The 22,979-nt window shown below is 44.1% G+C and overlaps 1 protein-coding gene across 3 annotated transcripts in view; it reads left to right on the top strand.

Annotated features, from left to right (window-relative positions):
* slco2b1 (solute carrier organic anion transporter family, member 2B1) overlaps positions 1–22,979 on the top strand; it is a 95,629-nt gene that overhangs the window by 38,850 nt on the left and 33,800 nt on the right. For 2 of the 3 annotated variants that reach the window (XM_072576783.1, XM_072576781.1), the window contains exons 2-7: positions 9,845–9,958; positions 11,897–12,034; positions 12,945–13,107; positions 15,947–16,168; positions 19,432–19,530; positions 21,702–21,832. In XM_072576783.1, coding sequence (XP_072432884.1) covers positions 9,863–9,958; positions 11,897–12,034; positions 12,945–13,107; positions 15,947–16,168; positions 19,432–19,530; positions 21,702–21,832 — 849 coding nt within the window. In that variant the 5' untranslated portion in view covers positions 9,845–9,862. Of the gene's footprint in view, positions 1–7,791; positions 7,927–9,844; positions 9,959–11,896; positions 12,035–12,944; positions 13,108–15,946; positions 16,169–19,431; positions 19,531–21,701; positions 21,833–22,979 lie in introns of those variants that run through there. The other variant, XM_072576784.1, reaches the window with a different exon arrangement.

Below are 22,979 nucleotides of genomic sequence, written 5' to 3'. Positions count from 1 at the left end.
GGAACCGTATCAAACACCTTACTAAAATTCACATACACCACATCAACCGCTTTACCCTCATTCATATGTTTGCTCATTATCTCAAAGAACTCAATAAGGTTTGTGAGGCACGAAGTACTCTTCACAAAACTGTGTTGACTATCCCTAATCAACTTATTCCTCTTTAGACGATTATAAATCTGAACCCTTATAACCTTTTCCAACACTTTACCCACAACTGAAATAAGGCTCGCTAGTCTATAATTACCAGGGTTGTATCTAGTCCCCTTCTTGGATAAGGGGACAATGTTTGCTATCCTCCAGTCTACTGGCACTATTCCTGTCATCAATCTCGACATAAAGGTGAAAGCCAAAGGCTCTGGATTGATGAGGCCAGAGCGGTAGATGTGAACTTCTATATGAACTTCATTAAGGGGTTCGACAAGGTTCTCTGTAGGAGACTGGTGACCAAGGTTAGATCTCCTGGAATATGGGCGAACTAGCCATTTGGATACAGAACTGGCTCGAAGGGAGAGGAGAGTGGTATGAGTATGGAATGAGCTGCCAGAGGAAGTGGTGGAGGCTGTTACAATTGCGGCATTTAAAAGGCATTTGGATGGGTATATGAATAGGAAGGGTTTGGAGGGATATGGGCTGGGTGCTGGCAACTGGGACTAGATTTGTCAGAATCATTGGTGACCTTTAAGCGGCAATTGGATAGGTACCTGGATGGGTGCTTAAGCTAGGACAAATCGTGGGCTGAAGGGCCTGTTCTGTGCTGTATTGTTCTATGTTCTATTAGATTGGGATATCTGGTTGGCATGGACAAGTTGGACTGAAGGGTCTGTTTCTGTCCTGCACATCTCTATGACTCTGCAATCTCTTCCCTGGCTTCCCAGAGAATGCTTTGATAAATCCCATCCAGCCGAGTGAACTTATCTACTTTCACACTCTCCAGAATTGCTAACACCTCCTCCTTGAGAACCTCAATCCCATCTAGACTAGTAGCCTGTAACTCAGTATTCTTCTTGACAGCATTGTGTTTTTCCAGTGTGAATACTGACGAAAAGTATTCATGTAGCGCTTCCCCTATCTCCTCGGACTCCAACTTCCCACTACTGTCCTTGATTGGCCCTAATCTTTCTCTAGTCATTCTTTTATTCCTGATATATCTATAGAAAGCTTTAGGTTTTTCTTGATCCTGTGCCAACGACTGCTCTTGTCCTCTCCTGGTTCTTCTTAGCTCTCTCTTTAGGTCTTTCCTGGCTAACTTGTAACTCTCAAGCACCCTAACGGAGCCTTTACATCTCATCCTAACACAATCCTTCTTCTTCCTCTTGACAAGAGGTTCAACTTTTTTAGTAAACCACTGCTCCCTCACTCGACCACTTCCTCCCTGCCTGTTAGGTATACACAGTAGCTGTTCCTTGAATAAGCTCCACATTTCAGTTGTGCCCATCCCCTGCAGTTTCCTTTCCCATCCTATGCATCCTAAATTTTGCCTAATTGCATCATAATTGCGTTTCCCCAGCAATAACTCTTGCCCTACTTTATATACCTATCCCTTTCCATCGCTAAAGTAAACATAAATGAATTATGGTCACTATCATCAAAGTGCTCACCTACCTCCAAATCTAACACCTGGCTGGGTTCATCACCCAGTACAAACTCTAATGTGGCCTCGCCCCTTGTTGGCTTGTCTACATATTGTGTCAGGAAACCCTCCTGCACACATTGGACAAAAACTGACCCATCTAACGTAATGAAACTATAGTATTTCCAGTCAATATTTGGAAAGTTAAAGATCCTCACAACAACTACCCTGTTACTCTTGCTCCTATCTAGAATTATCTTTGTTATCTTTTCCTCTACATCTCTGGAACTATTCGGAGGGCTATAGGAACTCCCAAAAGGCTGACCTCTCCAGTTTCTAATCTGAGCCCACACTACCTCAGTCGACGAGTCCTCGAAAGTCCTTTCTGCCACTGTAATACTGTCCTTGACTAACAATGCCACACCTCCTCATTTTTTACCATCTTCTCCATTCTTCCTGAAACATCTAAATCCTGCAACAGCCATTGCTGTCCCTATTCTATCCATGTCTCCGAAATGGTCACACCATTGAAGTCCCAGGTACCAACCCATGCTGCAAGTTCATCCACCTTATTCCGGATGCTCCTGGCATTGAAGGAGACACACTTCAAAACACCTTCCTGCTTGTCGGTGAACTCTTGCAACCTTAAAACCTCATTTCTGAACTCAATACTCTCAACCTTCTCGACCCTGGAAGTACAATTTAGGGTTCCCATCTCCCTGCTGAATTAATTTAAATCCTCCCGAAGAGCATTAGCAAATATCTCCCACCTCAACCCCCCCGGATATTGGTACCCCTGTGGTTCAGGTGTAGACTCTCCTATTTGTAGAGGTCCCACCTATCCCAGAATGAGCCCCAATTATCCAGGTATCCAAAACCCTCCCAAACGTACTCATGAACTTCCAAGAAAGGAGTGACTGAAACCAAAAGGGCAGAGAGGTTATTCAGTTAGTAATGACTCAAGTCCAACATGACTGGGGAAATGCCACTTTATCAGTGCTCTTGCCTTTAAAATAGACTCCAGATCACTGGAGTTCAGTACAACCAGTTCACTCATGATCTGATTGAGTAATGGAGCAGATTCATTGGGATGAATGGCCTATTTCAGTTCCCATGTCTTACGGTATTGTATGTATTTTAATCCATTCGTGACACTATTGTGAAGGGATTTGTTTGCTGTTCATAATGTTACTATAGCAATACTAATCTACTCAGCAGGGCAGAGTTAAGGAAAGTTTACAATTTAATAACTGCATTGAAATTGACCTTAGAGCAATGAACTTTACTCTGTATCTAACCCTGTGCTGCCCCTGTCCTGGGAATGTTTGATGGGGACAGTGTAGAGGTAGCTTTACTCTGTAACATCCCTGTACTGTCCCAGTCCTGGGAATGTTTGATGGGGCGGGGGGGGAAGTATAGAGGGAGCTTTATTCTGTAACTAACCCTGTACTGTCCCTGTCCTGGGAGTATTTGATGGGGGGGACGTATAGAGGGAGCTTTAATCTGTAACTAATCCTGTACTGCCCCTGTCCTGGGAGAGTTTGATGGGGGGGAAAGTACAGAGAGAACTTTATTCTGTATCTCACCCTATGCTGTCCATGTCCTGCGAGTATTTGATGGGGACAGTGTAGAGGGAGGATTGAGTTGATGAGGCCTTCAGAGTTAAAGTTGGTGTAATTGGAAAAGACTGTAAGACATTACAGCAGAAATAGGCCATTCGGCTCATCAATTCTGCTCCACCAGTTAATGAGATCATGGCTTTTCTCCATAATCCTTGATTTCCTTCCTGATTAAAAACATGTCTGTCTCAGCAATGAATATTCTTAATGACCCAGCCTCGACAGCCCTTTGTAGTAAGGAATTCCACAGATTGACTATCCTCTGAGAGAAGAAGTTGCTCTCCAAGTCTGTCTGAAATATGTTGTCCCTTATTCTAAGATTATGCTCTCTGGTCTTAGACTCTTCCACAACGGAAAACAACCTATTGCAGACACTAAGCATGTTGTAGGTATCAATAACATTTCTCAACCATCTATATTCCAATAAGAGTTGAAGAGTGTGATGCTGGAAAAACACAGTCAGTCAGGCAGCATCCGAGGAACAGAAGAGTTGATGTTTCGAGCATAAGCTCTTAATCAGGAATGAAGAGGTTGGCCATGGGGGCTGTTTCCCCTCCGCCCACCTTATCCCAGATCCAACCCTCCAACCCAGCACCGCCCTCTTGAACTGTCCTACCTGTCCATCTTCCCTTCCACCTATCTGCTCCACTCTCCTCTCCGACATATCACCATCACCTCTACCTTCATCCACCTATCGTGCTTCCAACTACCTTTCCCCCAGCCCTTTCCCCTCCCATTAATCTCTCAGCCCTCTTGGCCCTCTCCCCCAATTCCTGATGAAGAGCTTATGCTCGAAACGTCAATTCTCCTGCTCCTCGGATACTGCCTCACCGGCTGTGCTTTTCCAGCAGCACACTGTTTGACTCTGATCTCCAGCATCAGCAGTCCTCACTTTCTCCCATATTCCAATACGTACAAGCCCAATCTACTCAACCTCTCCCCACAAGACAGTCCCTTCATCCCCAGGATCAGCAGAGTGAACCTTTTCTGGACTGTCTCCAACACCACTATATCTTTCCTTAGATAAGGGACCCAAAACTGTTCTCAGTCTTCCTACTGTGGTCTGACTGGTGCTTTGTGTAGTTTTAACAAAGCCTTCCTGCCTTTTATACTCCATTCCCTTTGACCGTTCTGTTTGCTTTCCCTATTACCCATGGAGCTTGAATACTAGCCTTTTGCGTTTTATGCACAGGGACTCCCACATTCCTCGGTGTGGTTGCTTTCTTTGTCCATTCAAGTAACATTCAGGTTCTCTACTCTTCCTGCCAAAGTTCATAACCTCAAATTCCCCATGCGAAATTCCATTTGCCAATATTTTACCCACTCGCTTAACCTGACTGTAATGCCTCTGCAGATTCTTGCTCACCACTTCCCTTTCCACTTATTTTAGTGTCACCCACAAACGTGATGACAGTACATACACTTTCCTCATTCCAAGTCATCAATATATACTGTAAATAATTGTGGCCCAAGCAGTGATCCCTGTGGCATGCCATTAGTTATGGGTTACCATCTGCAAAATGCCCATTTATACCAACCTTTTGCTTTCAGTTAGTGAGCCAATCCATCACCAATGTTCTATGTTCAAACCAAGGACTGTTTATCTTATTTAGAAACCTGATGTGTAGGACCTGATCAAATTCCTTCTAAAAATCCAAGGAATTCAAATTCTGAAGGGGATCAATAAGGTTGATGCTGAGACAAAGTTTCTCTGGATTGAGGAATCTAGAGGTGGCACAGAAGCTCAGTGGTTAGCACTGCTGCCTCAAAGTGCCAGGGACATGGTTCAATTCCAACCTTAGGCAAGTGTCTGTGTGTAGTTTGCATATTCTTCCTGAGTGGGTGGTTTTCCTCTGAGTGGTCCAGTTTCCTCCCACAGTCCAAGGATGTGCAGGTTAGGTGGATTGGCCATGCTAAATTGTCCATTGTGACCAGGGATGTGCAGGCTACATGGATTAGCCTCAGGAAATGTGGGGTTTTACAAGGATAGAGTAAGGGGTGGGACTGGGTGGGATGCTTGTCGGAGGGTTGATGTGGACCCGATGGTCCAAATGGCCTGATTCCCCGCCTGTCGGGAATCTATGATGGTATACCACAAGTGACTCACTATGTAGGACTGAGATGAGGAGAAATGTCATCAGTCAAAGGCTTGTGAATTTTTGGAATTTAGTACAAGGGAGATCTGTGGATGTTCAGTCTCAATGCTGCGAGGATGTTTCCCCTCAATAAAGGGGCACCAATTTCAGACTGAGATGGGGAGGAATTCCTTCTCTCAGAGGGTTGAGAGTCTTTGGAACTCCTTGTCACAGAGAGTTGTGGGGGCAGAGTCCTTGCACATTTTTACAGCTGAAATCGATAAATTCTTGATCAGTCGGGGAATCGAGGGTTACAGGGAAAGGGCAGGAAAATGGACTTGAGAAATGTCGGATCAGCCAAGATCCTGTTGAATGGTTAGGAAGGCTGGAGGGGCCGAATGGCCTACTTGTCTTCCTATTTCTTACAGTCTTATGGTACAACGCACAAACCATAGAATGTTACAGCACAGTACAGGCCCTTCAGTCCTCGATGTTGACCAGAGAGGTGCAATTCCCTTTCTGCGCTGTTCCAGTGGAATGGTTAAAGGGGGAAACATTCCATTGTACATCAGGAAACAGAGTCCCAGAACCATTAAGGCATGACTGCCATTTGGCCCTTCATATCTGCACCAGCTCTCCAAATGAGCCATGCACATACTGTATTGTCAACTGAATTTGCCTTCACCACACTCTCAGCCAGTGCATTCCTGATCCTAATCACTCACTGTGTGAGAAAGGATTTCCTCAAGTCACTTTGGTCAATTACTCTGCATCGAACCCCATGCAGTCCCTGTCCTAGGAGTGTTTGATGGGAACAGTGTAGAAGAAGCTTTACTCTGTATCTAACCCTGTGCAGTCCCCATCCTGGGAGTGTTTGATGGGAACAGTTTAGAGGAAGCTTTACTCTGTATCTAACTCCGTGCAGTCCCTGTCCTGAAAATGTTTGATGTGGGACAATGTAGTGGTCGCTTTACTCTGTGTCTAACCCTGTACTGTCCTTGTCTTGGGAATGTTTGATGGGAATGGTATAGAGGGAGCTTTACTCTATTATTCTTCAAATCACTTTTACTGATTAAATCAGTGCCTTCAAGTTCTTGATTGTTTTGTGAATGGCACAGTTTCTGCCTATCTACCCTGCCCAAATGCAACATGATTTTGAAAACCTACTGGAATTCTTCAATGATGTAACAAGGAGAGTTGATCAGGTGAGCCAGTGGATGTCTTAATGATTTGGATGAAGGAACTAAATGTGAAATCTCCAAATTCACAGATGAGACAAAGCTGGGTGAAGAGAATGCAGAGGTGTTGCAATGTGATTTGGACAGGCTGAGTGAGTGAGTAAATGCCTGGCAGATGCAGTATAATGGGGATAAATGTGAGGTCAACCACCTGGGTAACAAAAATAGGCCGGCAAGTAATTACTCGAATGGCTGTAAATTGAGAGAGGGGAATGTTCAATGAGACCTGGGTGTCCTTGTGCACCAATCACCGAAAGTAAGCAATGCCGGGGCAGCAGGTAGTGAGGAAGGCAAATGGGATATGATGGTCTTCATAACGAGAAGATTCAAGTACAGGAATGGGGATGTCTTGCTGCAATTGTACAGGGCAATGATGAGTCCACACCTGGAATACTGAGTTCAGTTTGGTCTTCTTGTCTGAGGAAAGATATTCTTGCTATGGAGGGAGTGCAGCAAAGGTGATTCCTGGACTGGAAGGATTGATTTATGAGGAGAGATTGAGTCAGTTAGGACTGTGTTCACCGGAGTTTAGAAGAATGAGGGAAAACCTCATAGAAACCCATAAAATTCTAACAGGATTAGACAGGTTAGAGTGACAGGGAAGAATGTGCCCAATGGTGGGGGGATCCAGAATCAGGGGTCATTGATTAAGGGTAAACCTTTTCGGAGTGAGATGAGAGAAAATTCCTTCACCCAGAGAGAGGTGAGCTTGTGGAATTCAGTACTACAGAAGGTGGCTGAGGCCAAGAAATATCGTTCTTATGGCTAAAGGGATCAAGGGATTTGGTGGGGTGGAGGGAAATGGATCAGGGTATTCAGCTCAATTATCAACCATGATCACATTGAACGGTTAAGTAGGCTTAAGGGGCCGAATGGCCTATTTCTGCTCCTATCTTCTGTGTTTCTTTGTTAATATTTAAACCAGGTCTCCTCAGCTTTCTCTTCTGTGTAGAAAACCGTCCCAACTACTACCTCTTTGTCTGAAGTTACAGAAGATGACTCCAATGTGTCATTTTCTGGGAATCACTGAGGTGACGCTAGGCAATTAATGGGCAGGCATTCAGTTTGTGACGCACAAAGCCTCTGATTTAACTTGTTTGACAGGTTCAGGCCTGGGACAGCCAGGTTCCTCAGGCATTTACAAGAAAAGCAAGAGCAGTTTCAAGGAAAGCCAAGTGTCTTCACAGGGCTCCTCATAGAGCAGGTGGGACACAAGCGAAATTCCCAACGCTGACAGTGAAAATTCCACCGCTTCTGGGTTTCTCACCTGATAGCACATCTCCCCGACAACCCTTAGTCTTAACCAGTGATCTCCCTGAGCTGTACGTATACATCCATGTATATCCATCCGAGGGTCTATACGTTGCAATCTGAATGCCAGTGCTGTATGGAGCATCTTCTGATTTGGGAGGACTCTGGAGGTAAGAGTGCATCTCCTCTGCCCACATTCCTGGCATCAAAGGGATGCATTTCTCTACTTACCCTCTCAAATCATTTAATTGTCTCAAAATGTTTGATTAGATCTCCTTTATACCCAAGGAATGCAATGCAAGTTGTCCTTATAATTCAACCGATTGTATTATTCTGATGTCCCTGCACTGCACTTTCCCTGAAGCTAAAACACACTTCTTGCGGTGTAGTGCCCAGAACTGATCATTGTACAGTGACGTAAGCTGAAAAACAACAATTCTTCATAGTCACAAGTTAATAAGCACCAAATTCATTCATTCATACAAAAGGATCATTATCCTTCTGATGATAAAATCTCTTACAACACTGTTTTGATATAATGAAAGAGTGTGGTTATTAACCTGAAACTGATATCTGTAAACTTTTCCTGTGTAATTTTAACGAATGATCTTCTTTGTGAAGGAAAATGTTCCCAGATCCTGATTTCTTTTTTGTTTATCCTTTCATGGGGATGTGGGCACTGTTGGCAAGGCTAGCATTTATCCCCCTAATTGCCCGTTGAGTAATGAGTCATTTCAGAGGGCAGTTAAGAGTCAATGTTGCTGGAGTTCCAGAGTCACATGTAGACCAGACCAGGTAAGAATGGCAGATTTCCTTTCTTGAAGGGGCATTGGTGACATTTCCTAAGGCAATTGATGATGGCTCACCGTGACTGAGATGAGCTTTCAATTCCAGATTTAAGGACTTTTGATGCAGGGAAACTATTTCTTCTGGTGCAGCATGTAACTTGAGAATGAGGACCAGGCAGTTAAGGGGGGCTTTATCAGAAATCATGTCTTCACACAAAGGAGGGGTGTGAAAATCTGGACCATTCCTTGCCCCTGTCTCCAGAGAGCTCCAGACTGAGTGGGATGGGGTAAGAGAACTCAATTGAAAATTGCAAAATCTGATTGATGGATTTGTGTTAAATAAGGCTATGTAGGGGTATGGAACCAGATATCCATGGGTTTGAAATAGCTGTTCGCGACAATCCTATTAGTTTGATTTGATATATTATTGTCACATGTACCTCGGGACAGTTTTGTTTTGTGTACAGCATGGACATGTCAGACCATACAAAGTTCATTAGGGCAATAGACCAAAGTGAAGAATATAATATGGCCTACAGAGAAGGTGCACAATGAGAGAGATCAACGTTTAAATTTAAAAGTTGAGAGGTCCATTCAAAAGTCTAAAACAGTGAGGAAGAAGCTGTTCTTCAATCTGTTGGTGCGTGTGATTAAGAGTTTGTACCTTCTACCTGATGGAAGAGGTTGGAAGAGGTTATAACCGGGGTGGGAGGGGTCTTTGATCATGTTCATTGTCTTCCCAAGGCAGCAGGAACTATAAATAGAGTCAGTGGATGGAAGGTTGGTTTGTGTGATGGATTGGGCTGCGCTCACAGCTCTATGTAGTTTCTTACAGTCCTGGGCAGAGCAGTTGCCATACCAAGCCAAGGTACATCGCATAGAATGCTTTCTATGTTGCATCTATAAAAATTGATAAAAATTGACATGCTGAATTTCCTTAGCCTCCTGAGGAAATGGAGGCATTTTTGTGCTTTGTTGACCGTAGCAGCTATGTACGTGAGCCAGGATGGATTGAATGGTGAAAAAGATTCAAACATCTAAATGTCTCCCTCTGCTCTGATTGCTTTTCCTTGATTATTAGACAAATGGACGTATGTGTTGAACTTTGTCATATTACAGGACTGGGTTTGATTGAAATGTGTAACGTGCACACTATGGATCTAACTCTGAAGCCATTGAAATAACTTCTGCTTATAATGCATTTTCTACCACGGGTAAAGCTGGCTGGCTGGTGGTTGCAATCAAGTGACAGGAGCTCAAACACCCTAACCGAAAATTGTATGGCTTTCTCCCGGAACAGAGATACCTGACCTTGAAGATGGGGATGACTGGGCCTCCGACAACTGCATCAAAGCCCAGTCACACTGAGGAACAGCCCAGAAGATGTGCCATTAACCCGTTTCACAGTATAAAGGTGAGTGTGGGAGTCGTAGGATATTATTCCTTCGTGTGTCTATACCTGCCTCCTAGTTGAGCTTATTTAGAATTCTGCTTATATGCCAATCCTTACCAATTCCTATTCTCCCTCTGTGCACATTGATCTACATTGGCTCCAGGCAAAGCCTCTGTCTCAGGAGTCTCATTTATTTTCAAATCCATTCCTTTTGTGTAAACTCCTTCTTCCCCAAACCCTCCAGGGCCTCCTCAATCCTCCAATTCGAGTCTTTTTTGGTTGTCTTCAGCTGCCTTTATCACAAGCTCTGGAATTCCCATCCTAAACCTTTCTATTTCCTCCCTCTCTCCTCCTTTAAGGCACCACTTTGTCCATTAATCCTAATGCAGCAAACTATATTTGATTATCCCGACATAAAAGGTGCTATATAGATGCAAGTTTCCTCATGCATTCATAGGATATGGGCATCGCTGACTAGATCAGCATTATTGCCCATCCCTAGTTGCCCAGAGGCAACCACATTGCAGTAGGTCTGAAGTTACTAATGGCAGATGTCCATTAGTGAACCAGGTAGATTTTTATGGCAATCTGACTAGATTTTTAATTCCAAATGTTTTGTTGAATTCAAACTTAACCATCTGCTATGACCTGATTTGTACCCATGTCACACTAACCTGAGGTTCTAGATTGCTAGTCCAATGCCATTACCACTAGACTATCATCTCTCTGCTATGTGCTGGGCTAGAATTACAAAAGGTTGGCCATAAATGTGATCATATAAACCATCAGCCCTGGTATTCTGACAATGAACTCCAGGTTACCCCTTTGTGTTTCATGTTTTGGTTTTTATGGTTTGTGAAAGTTGGGAAAGAGCTGCATTGAACAAATTAATGGATAAATCCTAAACTGGAGCATTAAAGCTCTTAGTGAGTTACATAATAGGGACTTATATACTGTCACTGTGTTCTGATGGGGTTCCAATGAGTACAATTAATAAACCGAATTATACAGTGGACACTTAAGAAGAGAACTCTTTTTAAATTATCCTAATGAATTCTCCTTTGGGGTTTGGTTGGTTCAGTTCATTTGGTGGCTAAAATATGGATGGGTATAACGCCAACAGTGTGAGGTCAATATCCCATATTGGTTGTGGTGATTCATGCAGGGTTGCTTCCTCGCCCTTACCCCATGGGAGTGGTGCCCCTCAAGCTATGTATAACCACTTGCCTCTCTCTCTCTCTCTCATGATGTTACTAGTATGGTGACAAAAGTCTGAAAGCAAATGTTCCAGCTCAGTGAGCAAACCTACATCCTATAGGGTCTTGTTTGTTTCAATCAAGTCCCCTCTTACTCTTCTAAACTCCAGTAGATACAAACCCAGACTCTCCTCCCATTCCTTATAAGACAACCATTCATAGAATTCCCTACAGTCTTGAAGCAGGCCATTCAGCCATTGCATCCACACTGATCCTCCAAAAGCATCCCACCTGAACCCTGTCCCTGTATTCTCCATGGCCAATCCACCTAGCCTGCATATCTTCGGAATGTGTGAGGAAAGTGGAGCATACGGAGAAAACCCACACAGACACGGGGAGAATGTGAAAACTCCACCAACACAGTCGCCTGAGGCTGGATTCGAACCCGGGTCCCTGTGGCTGTGAGGCAATACTGCTAACCACTGAGCTACCTTGCCACTCCTAACATTTTTCCATGTAAATTTTCTCCAAACTCATTCCTGAAAAGTTGAACATTCCAGGGGTAATTGATAATCCCAGAAGGGTTGATAACTCTGGAATGAGCATGGTGTGGTCAGAGGTCGTGAAGGTTGAAGCATGCCACAGGGAACTCCTTGAGGAGGGGAGTGGAGCCAGTTGGGGCCTGAGGGATTCTGGGAGAGAGAGCCACATTTGGTACTGGATCTAATTCGCATTGAACCTTCTGTTCTCTCTTCCTCCATAGTTTTTTGTGCTATGTCATGGACTGTTACAGCTCTCCCAACTCCTAGTATCGGGGTATCTGAAAAGCATTGTCTCAACCATTGAGAAACGATTCGGACTTTCCAGCCAGACCTCAGGAATGCTGTCCTCTTTGAATGAGGTAAGTGTGCAACGTCAGAGAAATATTGGAGTGTAAGAGCTGGAGTTGGCCATTCTGCCCCTTGAGACTACTTTAACTGGATCATGAGTCCAGCTCAACACCACCTCTCATCCAATCCCCTTATTTTTAATTCCTAAGAAAAATCCATTGAACCTTGAATAAACACAGTAACTAAAGAATCCATAACTGTCTGAGTGAAGTAATTTCACTCCATCTCCTCTGAGACTATATTTCCTGGTTCTGGGCAATTAGGGATGGACAGCATCACATAAAGAAACACACACCCCCCCCCCCCCCCCAACCATATCTTGAAAGTTACCATTGAATCAGCCAGGGGCTTTCTCATTCGCTCCAGGGATACCAGTGTCCTGACTAAGACATGCCTTAATACCCATCCTTAATTACCCCTGCACAGATGGTGGGAAACTCCTTACAATGGAATGGTTTGCTTGGCCATTTCAGAGGGTAGTTAAGAGATAATCACGTTGCTGTGAGTCTGGAGTCATATGTAGGCCAGACTAGGTGAGGACAGCAGATTTCCCTCCCTGAAGGGCATTAGTGAGGCAGATGTGTTCTTCATACAATCAATAATGGTTGCAATTGGCTAATTTCAGCATTTATTCCTCATCCCCAATTGCCCAGAGGGCAGTTAAGAATTAACTACATTGCTGTGGGTCTTGAGTCACATGTAGGCCAACCAGATAAGGATGGCGAATTTCCTTCCCTAAAGGACATTAGTGATGGGATTGTACAACAAGAATAGTTTCATTACTATAAATGATCATTGTTGATGAGTCCAGTGTTTTAATTCTAGATTTATAAATTAATTGAATTTAAAATCATCCAACTGCTTTGGTGGGTCTTGAACCCCTTTTCTCTTCATTATGAGGTTCTAATGTTGTCATTTCAGATCGGAAGTGCTGTGTTTATTGTGTTTGTCAGTTACTTTGGCAGTCGGGTTCATCGCCCCCGTCTGATTGGCTGCGGGGGTATCCTTGTTAGTGTTGCTGCATTCACTATGGCCTTGCCCCACTTCATCATGGGAAAATATACATACGATCGCACCACCACAAGTGAGTATTTCCCACCTTGAAACTGGTTTTATATGTCTAAGGAGTTCTTATGTAGAACATAGAACATAGAACATAGAACATAGAACAATACAGCACAGAACAGGCCCTTCGGCCCACGATGTTGTGCCGAACTTCTATCCTAGATTAAGCACCCATCCATGTACCTATCCAAATGCCACTTAAAGGTCGCCAATGAATCTGACTCTACCACTCCCTCAGGCAGCGCATTCCATGCCCCCACCACTCTCTGGGTAAAGAACCCACCCCTGACATCTCCCCTATATCTTCCACCCTTCACCTTAAATTTATGTCCCCTTGTAACACTCTGTTGTACCCGGGGAAAAAGTTTCTGACTGTCTACTCTATCTATTCCTCTGATCATCTTATAAACCTCTATCAAGTCACCCCTCATCCTTCGCCGTTCCAACGAGAAAAGGCCGAGAACTCTCAACCTATCCTCGTACGACCTACTCTCCATTCCAGGCAACATCCTGGTAAATCTTCTCTGCACCCTCTCCAAAGCTTCCACATCTTTCCTAAAGTGAGGCGACCAGAACTGCACACAGTACTCCAACTGTGGCCTAACCAAAGTCCTGTACAGCTGCAACATCACTTCACGACTCTTGAATTCAATCCCTCTGCTAATGAACGATAATACTCCATAGGCCTTCTTACAAACTCTACCCACCTGAGTGGCAACCTTCAAAGATCTATGTACATAGACCCCAAGATCCCTCTGTTCCTCCACCTGACCAAGAACCCTACCATTAACCCTGTATTCCGCATTCTTATTTGTTCTTCCAAAATGGACAACCTCACACTTGGCAGGGTTGAACTCCATCTGCCACTCCTCAGCCCAGCTCTGCATCATATCTAAGTCCCTCTGCAGCCGACAACAGCCCTCCTCACTGTCCACAACTCCACCTATCTTTGTATCATCGGCAAATTTACTGACCCACCCTTCGACTCCCTCCTCTAAGTCATTAATAAAAATTACAAACAGCAGAGGACCCAGAACTGATCCCTGCGGAACTCCACTTGTAACTGGACTCCATGCTGAATATTTACCATCTACCACCACTCTCTGACTTCGACCGGTTAGCCAGTTTTCTATCCAATTGGCCAAATTTCCCTCTATCCCATGCCTCCTGACTTTCCGCATAAGCCTACCATGGGGAACCTTATCAAATGCCTTACTAAAATCCATGTACACTACATCCACTGCTCTACCCTCATCCACATGCTTGGTCACCTCCTCGAAGAATTCAATAAGACTTGTAAGGCAAGACCTACCCTTCACAAATCCGTGCTGGCTGTCCCTAATCAAGCAGTGTCTAAACACTTAATGGGCAGTTTCTCCAGATTACTTTTCAACTAAAGGACCCTCTTGATGGAAGTTGATGGGAAAATATGATGCAAAATGTAAGGGTAGGCTTTTGAATTCAGATTTAAACATTCCTTCTGTCCACCATTTATGCTTAATTGCAGCAGTGTATACCATCTGTAGCAACTCACCAAGTCTCCTTAGACAGTAGCTTCCAACATCATCTTCATTGGTGGTCCTTCACAGACAAGGACAACTCTCTTCCACTGGGCAGTACAGTGGCTCAGTGGTTAGCACTGCTGCCTTGCAGCGCCAGGGAACTGGGTTCCATTCCAGCCTCAGGCGTCTGTCTGTTTGGAGTTTGCACATTCTCCCTGTGACTGTGTGGGTTTCCTCCCACAGTCTAAAGACGTGCGGGTCAGGTGAATTGGCTATGCTAAATTGCCTGTTAGTGATAGGTGCATTAGTAGGGAGTAGGCAAATGGGTCTGGGTGGGCTATTCTTCGGAGGGTCGGTATGGACTTGTTGGGCCGAAGGGCCTGTTTCCGCACTGTAGGGAATCTAGTCACTCTCTCAGGGTGAGTCCATAGATGGCTGTACAGACCGATGTAGCTTCCACAGGTTCTGTTACATTTGGGGCAGAAGGTGGTCATAGCAGGGGGTGGGTGGGGCAGTGCATTCCTTTAGCTGTTTTCGCCTGGCTTCAGCTTTTTCCTGACAGCAGCAGTGCCTTCCAATGCCATGAGCACCATCACCTAGAAGGACAAGGGCAGCAGAAACATGGTCACAAACCACCCCCTGCAAGTTCCCCTCCTAGCCACTCACCATCCTGACTTGGAAATATGTCGCTGTTCCTTCAGTATTATTGGGTCAAGATCCTGCATCTCCCTCCCATTGAGGGTTTACCTACAGCAAGCGGACTGCAGCGGTTCAAGAGGCAACTCATACCCCACCTTCTCAAGGGGCAACTAGGAACCTGAAATAAATGCTGGGTCAGCCAGCGACACCCACATCCAATGAGTGAATACACGCAATGAGACAAAATGCTATCTCCTTCAGACACACCTGGCTGCCATGGCTTGTGTAAACCCATTGTGGTGAAAATATTTGTGCTGGTATGCATGCCAACATGATGACTGAGTCAACAAGATAAGGAAATCGTAAGGGAAACTTCAGAAATCACTGCTTAGGCCTCATCTGGATTTTAATGTCAAATTCTTTAGAAAGGACTTAAGGCCTTGATAGGGTACAGTATAGATCTAGATTTTAGAGCTAAAGAGATCAAAGGCTATGAAGGAAAAGTGAGAGCAGGGGACTGAGTTAGATGATCAGCCATGATCACATTGCTGCATAGAGGTGCAGGTTCTAAGGCCCAAAGGCCTACTCCTGCTGCTGATATTTTAATATGTCACAACATTCCTATGAACTGCCTAAAGATCTTTTGTTATATTAGTAGAGGTATTTAAAACAAAGTCACTAATTTAATTCAAAATAACCTTTGTTTTATTCCTTCAGATAATGTTAATAACGCCTCTGATATCTGCCACTTGAGGCCTCAGGACCAGAATTTAAAGAGTGAGATTTGCAGTGTGCAGGAAAGCAGCGGTGGTTACGACATGCTTTCGCTGCTAATAGTTGGGCAGTTACTACTGGGAATCGGAGGTGTTCCCATTCAGCCGTTTGGGATATCGTATGTTGATGATTTTGCCAGCAATAGGAACTCACCTTTGTATCTCGGTAAGCTGATTAAGCTTTCACTCTGAACATGTACCTGTGAACACCAGTATCTACCGCTATCCGAAAGTGGAGCATTCCTATGAAACCTTTCATAAGCCGAAATAGGGTAAAGCAAAGAAGCAATTACCATTAATTTATATGGGAAAAGTTTTTGAGCGTTCCCAGACCCAAAACATAACCTACCAAATCATACCAAATAACAACCAGAACCTAAACTAACACTAACTTATAGTAAAAACAGGAATGATATGATAAATACATAGCCTATATAAAGTACAAATAATGTATGTACAGTGTAGTTTCACTCACCAGAATCGGGGAGACAGCAAGCACACTGGAAGGCTGAGGGGTGATGGTGATGATGGTGGTATGTTAGGCTGAGTTGTTGGAAGTTGGGGTGGTGGGATGTACAGGAGACTGGGGTGTAGGAGAGAGAGGAAGAGGGTCACCTGTTAATACTTCCCGGGAAGGCATTTGGCAGAGCTGCTCTCGCCACTTGAGGTGCACGCTCCTTCTATAATCGCTCGCTGCAAAACAAACACTGAACGATATTTTAGCTTTTCGCCTTTTCTTGTAAAAGCAAAAATCCTCTTCAGCTTTTCAAATTTTGTGAGAAGATTTGTAACTCAGGTGCTCGTTGTTGTGGTTCTGTTCGCCGAGCTGGGAATTTGTGTTGTAGACGTTTCGTCCTCCGTCTAGGTGACATCCTCAGTGCTTGGGAGTCTCCTGTGAAGCGCTTCTGTGACAACCGGAAGCGGCAGATTCAAACCACTACAAATGCTGGTGGAAAGATCACAGAAGCACTTCACAGGATGCTCCCAAGCACTGAGGATGTCACCTAGACGGGGGACGAAACGTCTGCAACACAAATTCCCAGCTCGGCGAACAGAACCACAACCTCTTCAGATTTCTTTTGGTTAGCAAAAACAGATACTAATGAAGGCCTAAAAGCGAAGTGGCGTGATGCGAACTTTCGAACAGTGGGGATTACCTGTACAGGAGTTGGGACTTCATGTTGACATTGGTGAGGCCTGTTCTGGAGGACGAGTCCACTTTGGTTACCCTGTTATAGGGAGGATATTAAGATGGAGAGGGTTCAGAACAGATTTATCAAGATGTTGCTAGGAATGGAGAGCTTGAGCTATAAGGAAAGGCTGGATAGACTGGACTTTTTTCACTGGAGCATAGGAGGTTGAGAGGTGACCATTTAGAGGTTTATAAGCTAATGGGGGGTTAGATAAGGTGAATGGCAGCTGTATTTTCCCTAGAATGTGGGATTTCAAGACTAGGGGGCATCTTTTTAAGGTGAGAAGAGAAATATTTTAAGAAGACATGAGGGGCAATTTTTTTACACAGAGAGTATGTGGAATGAACTCCCAGAGAAAGTGGTGGATGAAGGTACCTTTACAACATTTAAAAATCATTTAGACAAGCACATGAATAGGAAAGGTTTGGAGGGATGTGCGTCAAGTTCAGGCAGGTGGGACTAGTTTAGTTTGGGATTATAGCTGGCATGGACTGGTTGGACCAAAGTATCTGTTTCCGCTGTATGACTCTACGACTCTGTGTGAATCTTTGGAAGATCATATTTAAAAGATACAGGTCAGTCACTTTGAATTGTTCATGAAGAGTCAATAGCAGTTTGTTGACTGTTAATTTTAGGATTTTTAGCTTTGTTGAAACCCTTTACTCCTGTTTGACTTTGACAAACTTGCTAGCTCGTTGATTTCTAGCACTCAGAGTTAGATAATTTCTTTCTTTACCTGCATTGCAAGGGTGTTTAATGGTCTCAGAGCTGTAGCCTTCAGAGCAGACTAGTCCACATGCCAGGATCTCAGACTACTGACCAGGTTTAAAGTTTGCTTTTAACCCCGTGTACACTTGAAAAGGAAAACATGATGCGTCTCTTATACATACGGCTGTCTTTTTATTTCATAATGTCAATAGTCTGAAATACTCACATGGATTAAGGTTCAGTTTTGAGTACATTTATCCCTTTTTAAGTGCAGATGGGACTTAACAGACTATGAGGACTTCAGTTTCATAGAAAGGAAAAGCCAGGAGTTGCCCTTGGAGAAGGGAAGCTCCAGAGGAGACTTGATCGATGTGTTCAAAGTTATGTGGGGTCTAAACAGATTAAATATGGAGAAATCTTTCCCATTGGTGAAAGGATGGAGAACCAGAGGTCACACTTCTAAGATGATTAGCAAAAGCAGTAACAGTGACATGAGAGAACATATCCTCACATAGTGAGTGGTTAGAGTTTGGAGCACACTACCTGAGAGTGGGGGAGATGCAGATTCAATCAAGGCTTTCAGGGGACAATTAAGCAATTATGTGGAGAGGGTAGAAGGTAGGGACAAAATGCTTGTATTACGTTTTGGTACAACAAACAAGGGTAGGACTTATACAATTATTGGTAGGGATTTGGCTAGTGTTGTAGAACAGAGGGACCTAGGGGTGCAAGTACAAAATTCTTTAAATTTTGCATCATATATAGACAGGGTAATTAAAAAGGGTTGCCTTTATTGCTCAGTCCTTTGAATATAGGGGTTGGGATATCATGTTGAGGTGGTACATGACATTGATGAGGCCTCTTGTGGAATACTGTATCCAGTTCTGGGTCTCCCTATTATAGGAAGGGTATTATTAAGCTGGAAAGGGTTCAGAAGAGATTTACCAGGATGTTGCCGGGTATGGAAGCTTTGAATTGTAAAGGCTGGGACATTTTTTACTGGAGCATAGGCAGTTGAGAGGTAATCTGATAGAAGTTTATAAAATAATGAGAGGTATGGCTAGAGTTAATGGTGGTTGTCTCTTCCTGAGAATGGGGATTTCAAGACTAGGGGGGCAGTTTTTAAGGTGAGAGGAGAGAGATTTTTAAAAGGCATAAGAGGCAAATATTTTACACAGAGGGTGGTTCACATGTGGAGTGAACCTCCTGAGGAAATAATGGATGCCGATACAGTTATAGTATTTAAAAGATATTTGGATAGATACATGAACAGGAAAGGTTTGAAGGGATATGGGCCAGGAGCAGACAGGTGGATTACTTTAGTTTGGGATTATGTTCAGCATGGACTAGTTGGGCCGAAGGGTCTGTTTCCATGCTGTATGACTCTATGACTTTACAACTTATGATTTCTCTCCACAGATGCTGCCAGATTTGCTGAGCTTTACCAGCAATTTCTGTTTTGAGTCTGTGATCTTTTTGTTGAATGCTAAGGAATTTCACTCCCTGACTGCTCTCTTTCTTCTTACAGGAATTTTGTTTGCAGTGAGTGTCCTGGGACCAGCATTCGGCTTCGTTTTAGGATCTGCTGTTCTCCGTCTCTACGTTGACATTGATAAACTGTCAGCTGGTGAGTGCATGAGACAGACTCTGGTGGGGACTCTACTCCCTGGAGTCTAGAAAAATGAGAGGTGATCTAATTGAAACGTACAGGATTCTTAAGGAGTTTGTGTTGCTGGAAAAGCGCAGCAGGTCAGGCAGCATCCAAGGAGCAGGAGAATCGACGTTTCGGGCACAAGCCCTTCTTCAGGAATGAGGAAGGGTTTGTGCCCGAAACATCGATTCTCCTGCTCCTTGGATGCTGCCTGACCTGCTGCGCTTTTCCAGCAACACATTTTTCAGCTCTGATCTCCAGCATCTGCAGTCCTCACTTTCTCCTTCTTAAGGGGTTTGACAGGGTAAATACTGAGAGGATGTATCCCCTCAGGGGAGAGTCTAGGACCAGAGGGCACAGTCTCAGAATAAAGGGGCACCAATTTCAGACTGAGATGGGGAGGAATTTCTTCTCTCAGAAAGTTGAGAGTTTTTGGATCTCCTTGTCACAGAGAGCTGTGGGGGCAGAGTCCTTGTGTATATTTAAGGCTGAGATAGAGAAAGTTATATCAGTCAGGGAATCAAGAGTTTTAGGAGAAAGGGCAGGAAAGTGGATGTGAAGAAAGTTAGATCAGCCATGAACCTATTGAATGGTGGAGCAGGCTGGAGGGGCTGAATGGCCTGCTCCTGTTCCTGTTTCTTATGGTCAGTGTAAAATAACTGATTCAGGTTGGCACAAAAGCAAAATACTGTGGAATACTTGAAACTGGAATAAAAACCAAAAGTGCTAGAGAAATTCAACAGGTATGGCAGCGTCTGTGGAGAAAGAAACAGTTCATGTTTCAGCCAGATATGACTGTGTGAGAAACATAAGTATGTAAGTTGGGAGAGACTGAACAAGGAGTAAATATAGAATCAAGATAGGAAGAAAAGATTGGGTGGATCAGGTATAGGCTATAATAATGGGTCTAGGTGAAAGTGAGGACTCCAGATGCTGGAGATCAGAACCAAGAGTATGGTACAGGTCAGGCAGCCTCTGAGGAGCAGGACAATTGACATTTCGGGCAAAAGCCCTTTATTAGGAATCATGGATCTGCCAGGACAGGTCTTCATAAAGGCTTTCGAAAGGGAGCAGGTTGAATGGTGGGAGTGTTGTGGGCTGGGTCAGCACTTATAACCCATCCCTGATTGCCCAGACAGTAAGACAGCCACATTGCAGTGGGTCTGGAGTCCCATATGGTAAATTTGGCAGAATTCCTTCCCTAAAGGAGATTAATAAAACAGACGGGCTGTTACAACAAGCAACGGTAGACTCAAAGTCATCATCTCAGACTCATTCAGGTGGCAAGCTGGGATATAAAGTTGAGACATAAATGAGATCAGCTGTAATTTTATTGAAGGATGGGACAGGCTGGAGTGGGGCTGAATGGCCTGCTCCTGCTACTACAGGTCGTTCCGCTATAACATGCGTTTCGTTAATGCAAATTTACTGTAATGCAGTTGAGGAATTGGGGACTGTTTCTAAAGCGCAAACTTTTAAAATGTGTTGGATGTGACATGATTACACCGGCAACACTTAAATGCTGTTTCTAAAGCATGATTTTTCTATAATGCCAGGTTACACAAGAATGCAACCATTGGGTTATAGACCTAAGGGGCAACTTTTTCACGCAGAGGGTGGTACGTGTATGGAATGAGCTGCCAGAGGAAGTGGTGGAGGCTGGTACAATTACAATGTTTAAAAGGCATCTGGATGGGTATATGAATAGGAAGGGTTTGGAGGGATATGGGCTGGGTGCCGGCAGGTGGGACTAGATTGGGTTGGGATATCTGGTCAGCATGGATGAGTTGGACCGAAGGGTCTGTTTCCATGCTGTATATCTCTATAACTCTATGACCTTTAAGAATCGGTTGCTCTCAATCCTACACTGCATCCATTTAATTTTCCCTGGCAGCTGTGGTAGAATTTGAATCCTTGGACCCCAGAGCAATAGCCTGGCTCTCTGGATCACTTGCCAGTTGGGCCATACACTATACCTCTGGGGAAACATTATCTCCCCAAGTTTCATTTATATAGTGCCATTCGTGACCCAGGATGTTATATTTATTAGCTGATCTTTGGCCATGCAGTTGGGTTCTGGTGTTCTGATTTATACGTTCTCATCTTGCCTGGGTATTTATTTGGATTTTCTTTCCCCTCTGTTACAGCTGATATTGATCTGGAGTTTGGAGACCCTCGCTGGGTGGGAGCCTGGTGGCTGGGGTTCCTCATGGCTGCTAGTTTTGTTGGCATGGTCTCTATCCCATATTTCTTTTTCCCAAAAGAGATGCCCAAAGAGGTAAGCCCATTGTCGGAGTTCCAACCTGGAAGATCATGGGACATGATACAGGAGGCCATTCAGCCTCTCAAACCTGTTTTTGCTGCAAAATGTATTCTGTCATAGGAGAAAGTTCCTCTTTCTGTGGGTTGTAAATCCATAGAAATACTTACTGCACAGGGTTGCCGAGACTGTGTTGTTAAATGTAACCATGGCTTTTAATCAGGAAGGGAATCGACGGCTCTGGGGAAAAGGCAGCAAAGTGGAATTGAGGATTATCAGATCAATCATGAGCTCAGTGAATGGTGGAGCAGACTCGATGGGCTGAATGGCCTACTTCTGCTCCTATGGCTTGTTTATTTTTCAATAAATCACCTTTTACTCTTCTAAACTCCAGGGAGTGAATCTCCCTCTACATTGTCCTCCTCTTAAGCAAGGGTATCAAGGGATATAGGCCAAAGGCAAGTATATGGAGTTGGGCCACAGATCAGCCATAATCTTATCGAATGGCAGAGCAGGCTTGAAGGGCTGAACGGCCTACTCCTGTTCCTGAGACATTCCTATTTTATGCTCCAACTCCTTTGGAACAAAAATCAACACTCCATATTTCTTCCTCTTGCTTGTTAACACTTGTAATTCATGCAGAAGGACACCCAGTTCCCTCCGTATCTCTGACTCCTCCACACTCTCCATTTTATTCATATTTTGTTTTTCTATTCTGTCTGCCAAGTTAGATAACCATAAATGACTCACATTGTACTCCATCTGCCAAACTTCTTTCTCTTGTAATAAATCTATATTGCTTTGCAGACATTAAAAGTCCTTCAGAAAATTTCCTTTCCAGCCCATATTTATATCAAAAACAAACTTGTTGACAGCACACCCTGTCCATTTATCCAGTTCATAGCATCATAAAATCTCTATAGTGTGCAACCAGGCCCTTCAGCCCAATAAGTCCACACCGACCCTCCGAAGAGTACCACACCCAATCATTCCCCATTACTCTATATTTATCTCTGACTAATGCACCTAACCTATGGGTAATTCAGCATGGCCAATTCACCTAACCTGCACATCTTTGGACTGTGGGAGGAAACCAGAGCATCCAGAGGAAACGCACACAGACACAGGGAGAATGTGCAAACTCCACACAGACAGTCGCCCGAGA

Source organism: Chiloscyllium punctatum, chromosome 9 (assembly GCF_047496795.1).
Source record: "Chiloscyllium punctatum isolate Juve2018m chromosome 9, sChiPun1.3, whole genome shotgun sequence".
Lineage (NCBI taxonomy): Eukaryota > Metazoa > Chordata > Chondrichthyes > Orectolobiformes > Hemiscylliidae > Chiloscyllium > Chiloscyllium punctatum.
This window is presented reverse-complemented; position numbering and strand designations above follow the sequence as displayed.